A 6,817-nucleotide genomic window follows, 5' to 3' on the forward strand; every position below is an offset into this window, starting at 1 on the left:
CGCATCCACAGTTTCAGACTTCCGGTCCAAATTCAAAAGAAAAGTGAGACTCATTAAGTCAGGCTATTGTGTTTTGCGATGTTTAACAATGGTCTGACTTAATGAGTGCTCACTTTTCCTTTGAATTTGGACCGCAAGTCTGAAACTCTGGATGCGTGTATTGCGGCTATTATCGCAGCAATTGTTCTACTTAATAAAGAGTAGGAAGAAAGTATAGAGACTGTAATGGATTTGCCGAATGTTCTGGCAGTGCTATTCACAAAGGAGAGGAGACACATCCCACGAATAACGGGCTATGTTGTTCGCCATCTTGAATTTTCATTCGCAACATTTTGTTCATTCTGCTCCTGGGAGCAGAATGGACGGTATGGCGTTCTGTCCATTCCGGAATAGGAATTCGGAATAGAAAAACGCGCGCATTTCACATTCTGGCCATTCTCATTCCAGAATTGTGAATAAAAAACGCGCCCTTAGATTCGACACGGCAGAAATGCGAAGTTTAAATCGACAAGGCCAGTCGAACGTGCGGTTGAAATTCGGCGTCGAATTGCGACACGGCAGAAAAGCGACGTATGAACCGGAACTTTCATTTATACAACAAATGTATATTTCTGTGTATAACATTATTTCAAGTTTTAATTTTGTTTAAGAATAAAGTGGCATAGCTGTAGTTGCTCCAATAAAGTTTATCTACAGAAAATTTATACAGTTCTTCTTGAAAACGTTGGCTTTTCTGCATTCCTAGTCGTAAAGTCCGTGTTTCCAGAATCCAAAAGTCCATAACTACAATTTAACTTCCGGTTGCTTGTCAACGATGTTGCCAATCTCGAGCCCAGAGTCCGTCTATGTCGGTCAGCGGTACGGGACGGACTCTGGGAAACTGGAATTGATCAGATCAATTTCAGGTCGATTTCAGGTAGAACCTTGGTCTTCCGGTTTTTATTGCGCATGCTCTCAGGTCTAAGCGGAAGTAAATTTCCCAGAACGGAAGTAAATCGAGAAAGTTGAACTTTTTCTAACACAGTATCGACGGAACTGGTGTTTATCGAAGCAACAAAAGTAACAAAAACGTTCTGCAGTTAACAAAAGAGAGAGTTAACAAAAGAGCGTCTGGTGTTTTGATTTCCGTTAGTCTCTTTCTTGGGCATACTGCTATATTGGTTTTAAATCAAAGATCTTGTTTGCCTTCCTGGATTCCGCCTGTGAAGACTGCGTGCGTGTGTCAGTTGTTGTTTTGCAGACGACGGCGAAGAAATTTACATAATGCACAACCACGGACAAGCTATTGTTATGTTGATAAAAAAATTTGTTTCGCAACTTTCGTATATTTCAGAGGCTTTTCGCTAACAGCGCATCTTTTCATGATAGATTGCATGTTTTCGAGCAAATAATTTTTTCCTCGTCAAATGGCGGTAATATTCATAAAGACGTTTAAGGCCACACCGGTCAACGCTATTCAAAAGGTATAATTAGCATTTCGGCGACTCAGCTCGTGCACACAATTCACGCAATTCACGTGCACACAATTGTACAATTCCCTCTTTTTCAGCAAATCAACAACGCGTAATGTTCACATTCTGTTATTATTTTGAATCAAGCACTGTCTGCAATATTCAGTTTTTCAACCGTAAAGGAGATTTGAATGAAAACAGTAGTTCTAGCGAGATTTGTAAGTCAACTCTAAATTGAGTTTTCAATCGACCTTGTCCTTGGTGACGCCGTCATTGTTGTTTTAAAACTCCGTTCAGAATTGATGGTATCTTTTGAGTTAAAAATGGTAGAATTAGAAAATACTTCATTTATGTAGCGCCATATCACGAGTTCTTAGGTGTTTTACAAAATTAAGGTGATACATCTGAACCTTTGACCATGGAAAACAAAAAAATGTTTTTCCAGGGTTTCCGGTTTGGTTTTCTTCCGGTGAAGATTTTCAGACTTCCGTGTTGATTTCTATTGTTCTGTGAGGACCAGTAGGACACTGAATTAAAATTCAGTTTCCCAGAGTGAGTCCCGGCGACCCTACCGCTGACCAACCGCTGACGGATCGCGGAGCCGGGGGTCACTGCGATGTTGCGTCATCCTTTTCCATTCCTTCCCACGGTCTGTCATCAATTATTATTCAAGAATGCAGGTTTGTTTCACAGACACAACATTTACCGGAGAAAAAAAAATTCAGTCACTTGTCGTTGCTTCGTGGACTTACTTCCTTTTCAGAGCTTTTCGCTGGCTGTTGTGCGAGTTCTCAAGCTAAGGGTGACTTGTTCCATGTAAGTATTTAGCAAATATTCGAGCAACTTGAACATTTCGCTTGAACCGGAGTAACGCTGTGCAACGCTCGAAAATAATTTTGGAAACAAAGTGAAATTTTATAGAGCGTTAGCTAAGATTGCGGAAATAAAACCACTTCAAAGAATACAAGCTTTATAACAAAGCGATCCTCAATTGTGAAGTTATCTGGTCGCTTAAGCTTAAGTAAGAAGTGAGAAAATGGAAATATAATGAACTGAGCTTTTGTAAATTTATAAAATATTGCATAAGATTATAAGCTAAATTTTATTGAATGTTGATTACAGCTGAAGCGACACCCAAGTAATGCTACATTCTAAAAGGGAATGAAATTTTCTTTTCACTTTTAAGGTTTCCAAATGGAAAACGGAAAGATTTGTCTTGTTGCAATGTTTAAATTAAAATTTACATTCGACAAAAAATATTAGCTAATATTCACACCTATTGCAGCAATACATGTGGTGCCACATCACGACGTCTTAAAAGACTGTCCTTACTCGAAAATTACCGAAATCTTCTTCATTTCTTCTTTGCTTTTTTACTAAATTTGATCAAGAAAGCATTGTTATTCAAACTATAAAAAATATGATAAAAATACTTGTTATTTTATTTTTTTAATTAAAGTAAATTTTACCTGTTCAAATTATTTCTCACATGTTGCAAACATTAAGGCTAATTATTTCATTTCATCACCACATGTTTGAGTTCCTAAGTGAATTTTGACACAATTGTTTTTTTCTTATATTATTATAAACCTTTTGTTCGTGCAATACTGTATTTCATTTTTATCTAACAATAGACTTTATTCCAGGGGACATTTTTTGTAATGAAAATCGTTAATAAACTCCCAGGATTCCAGAAGCAATATTTAAAAAAAAAATAATAATTATAATGAGGTGCTGAAGTAGCTAATCCCAGAAATTTTCCTAAGCTAGAGTATTAAACTAAAACACAAGGTGAAATAGCAATAAGTCTGACTGAGTTTGCAATGTTGAATGCTCCAACAACTAGCTGACCACTGCCTGTTCCCTGTGATCACAGTAAGGGATCTGATCCATTTCAGTAATTGAATTTCACACAAAAGCTATTTCCCTAACAGTTGACAGAGATTAATGTCACAGAGGAAAATGCATACTGTACATTACAATAATTATTATTAATTAAAAGCATTTGGCCATTTCTTTGCATTATAATATTTCAAACAATTTTCTGGGGTAAAACAGTATCATGATATATTATATTATAATATATTTTTTTATTAAAAGAGTAAAAAAAGAAGAGAGAGAGTAAAAAAAAATCTGAGTTATACATGTTAAACTATGCAACCCAGCCATGGAACATTTTAGTCAGTAATACTGTTTGCAAAATGAAATGCTCTGCATACAGTTAAATCTCTCTGCAAAGGCCACCGGTAAGTGGCCATTCTAAAGAGGTCGCTAGATTTGTTAGTATTCTCTGGGAATTGTTAAGGATTTTTGATAAGGTGTGATTTTGCATATTTTTTGGCATTATTTCTAAATGACTTTTTATTTATTGGTCGATGAATCTTGATTTCGTACATAAAATTTAACAAATGGTAAACGTCCGCAGCGTGCACTTTTAAGTTACAGATGCATGCGGGAGGTTGCTAAGCACGAAAGACTCTAGCTTTTTGAGTTCTTAGCAAACCTCCCAAGTGCATCTGTAACTCAATAGTGCATATCTCGCACGCTGTGACGTTTACCATTTGTTTTATAGCACAACTTTTAGGATATTTATTAAAGTTTCTTTGAGGTAAAAGTGCGCGCACTTATTTGAAAAATTGCGTGTAGTGCTCGCGTAAACGCTGACGAAAACCTAAAAGAAAAAAACAAACAAAACAAAGTTTTGAATTATTTCAAACTTGCATTATACCTCAAAGTCTTTCAGCATTATGGAGAAATGGTTTTTCTTATGTCTAGCTTTTTAAATTCACAGATAAATCGAGAAAACTCGTGAAGTAGTGGCACTTTCTTCTGTCATGTCACAACAGATCAGCGCGCGCACTCAGGTTGAAGCATACGTCAGCGTGCACCCATGGGCAAATAGTAGACGCTAAATTAACGAATCAGAATGCGCACTTTACTTTAGTTGTGCTATAAATTCATAATAGCAGCTAGCTTAATCTTGGACCCCGATTGCTTTAAGTCTCTTAGAACATATGTCTGAATCAAAAATAAATGTAATTGTTTCTGTTCAGAATAATTGTAGTGTGCAAAGAATTGCATGTCCAATAGCCTGGGGCTCGTGGATTTTGAAGTTGTGCTTGTTGATTATATCCTCCACTTGCCTACAGTCTTATTCTTCCTACAGTTTTTTTTACTACAGTATTTAACTAAATAACAACTTATTATTACAGTGAATCAAAAAAATATGCTCTAAAATCAATAAAGTAGTGTATTTTTTTTTAAAAAAATGTAAGTCTTAAAGCTTAATGCATTGACTTCTTTTCGTTTTTTATGAATTTATATTTTTTCTCTTTTTTGTTTGTTTATTTAGCTACCTTATTACATGAAATTTTCGCGACACGCTAATTTCGCGATTTTGAAGTGCGTATATTTCGCGACACTTAAATTTTGCGATTTTGCGAAAATTTTGTATTTTGAATCACTTTAATTTCGCGTTTTTGAGTAAGACACAATTTACATTTCCTTTAAAAAGGACTTCATTAATGAAAAAATAAAGTCAAAATAAACAAAAAAGCAAGGGTGGGACTAAATCTCGGCAATAGCTACAACAGAGCAGTTAATGTTATGCTTGTAAGTGCATGAGTCATTGTTCTTGTTTCAATTGACAACAACATACATTTAGATTTATAATTCCTTCCTTCAGTGGCACTAAACTTATTTGTCTTAATTATTGACATAATGTGAGTCACTTAATTTTCGCGTCATGTAATGTTCGCGACACTTATTGTTCGCTATTTTTTTCGAATCGAAAATTCACGAAATTAACGTGTCGTGAAAATTTCATGTAATAAGGTATCATGTTTTTTTAAAGAAAAGTACAATAACATTGTATAATTTCAAAAAGTGTATGTAAGTGTAAGTGATGCACGTGTTTTTACTAGAGGTGTATCAATCAAAAAAATAAGGGCCTTTTGGGGTAGTGAAAATGACTTTTTGGTCTGTACGTCCTGGCTACAGCTTGCCTGAAGGGTAAGCTGCAAAATTCAATTTCCTTGCACCCTGAATTGATAACATAATATTAATAACCTCACATTTATTTTGTAGAAGCACTATGCAGATGATTCCAAACAACTTTTTAGCTTTCGTAGGATCATGCCTGCTACACCTGTAAGGACCTTCTAAACTAAAAAGAACATGGAAGATAAAGAACGAATCTTTGACGGAGAAAGTGATGCAGCAGAAGAATCTGAACAAGAGGATTGTGGAAAGCCTGAGGGAGGCTGGGGCTGGGTGGTATGCTGCGGCACGTTCAGTGTCAACTTCATAGTGTTTGGAATTCATAACTCATTTGGTGTAGTCTATGAATATCTGGTGGATGAACACAACATGGGGGAAGCAGAGACAGGTGAGATATTACTACAGTCCTGAGTTTGGAAAAACACATTTACCAGACTATTGAAGAGGGGGGCGGAGTCCATATTTCACACTTCCTGTACCATTTACCTCAGGTCCTGGCCCTTCCTTAGTGGTTTCTGCCACTTTGTGCCATTTGCACTGCAAAACATTAAGTAATATATCAAACACAAGTGTCAGTGTTTCATCGGGATATCCAAACACCAAAAAGAGAGTTGAAATTACAACGCTCAGTAGAGTATATTTTTAAAAGAAATTTGAAAGAGGTGTTGGAAAGCCGATAAAACACTGCCTCAAGTGTTTTTTTTTTTTTTTTTCTGTCAATCTCAATCAAAATAAAAACTATGGAATAAACAGAGAAAAAATTGTAAAATTATGCTAATTAAGACCTGGTATCCAAACCTCCTTCTTGGTTATGTTTTTCTTTGTTTTAACCTGATGAATTATTAATGACATCATCTTGATTTGGAAAAATCTAATTTACATTTACTTTCTACACACTAATTTACATATGCGACTTTTAAAACCGGTTTCGTCAAAGACCTCGTCAGTTGTTCGCCATACAAAATTTGAATATAAACATACGTCATGTAATACCACACGAAAAGTAACTACTCGACACCAGGTCCTAAAATTTGTTACAGAAACTCGGAAACAAGAGTTTTTCAGTTCGCTACAGCGTGATAACAGTTCTTGGGATACGGACATAATTCCACTCATTTTGGGAGTTAATTAGCTTCCTTTCGTCAACCTTGTTAATCACAACTGACTCTGTGACCAGACACCTGTCTCAGCATAGCGTCGTCACGAAAAGTTCCCGTGACATTCATTACGAAGTTTGGAACGTTCCCCTCATGCCTGTCACAAGAATGCCTCCACATCACAGAGCTCTCCTCCTGCCGTTCCAAAGCATTCAGATGTTCTCTCCCGCGATTGAAAGCACTTCGTGAAGTCTCTCCGATGTACCCTGC

The 6,817-nt window shown here is 36.3% G+C and overlaps 1 protein-coding gene across 1 annotated transcript; it reads left to right on the forward strand.

The window, feature by feature from the left end:
- Window positions 1-1,733: 1,733 nt before the first annotated feature.
- Window positions 1,734-6,060, forward strand: LOC144655917 (monocarboxylate transporter 10-like). The gene is made up of 2 exons (XM_078516105.1): window positions 1,734-2,267; window positions 5,538-6,060. Exon 2 carries the CDS (start codon window positions 5,628-5,630, stop codon window positions 5,859-5,861), a length of 234 nt encoding a protein of 77 aa, XP_078372231.1. The 5' UTR covers window positions 1,734-2,267; window positions 5,538-5,627; the 3' UTR covers window positions 5,862-6,060.
- The last annotated feature ends 757 nt before the right edge of the window (window positions 6,061-6,817 follow it).

The sequence above is a fragment of the Oculina patagonica genome, chromosome 6 (assembly GCF_052425735.1).
Source record: "Oculina patagonica isolate OP01 chromosome 6, crgOcupat, whole genome shotgun sequence".
NCBI lineage: Eukaryota > Metazoa > Cnidaria > Anthozoa > Scleractinia > Oculinidae > Oculina > Oculina patagonica.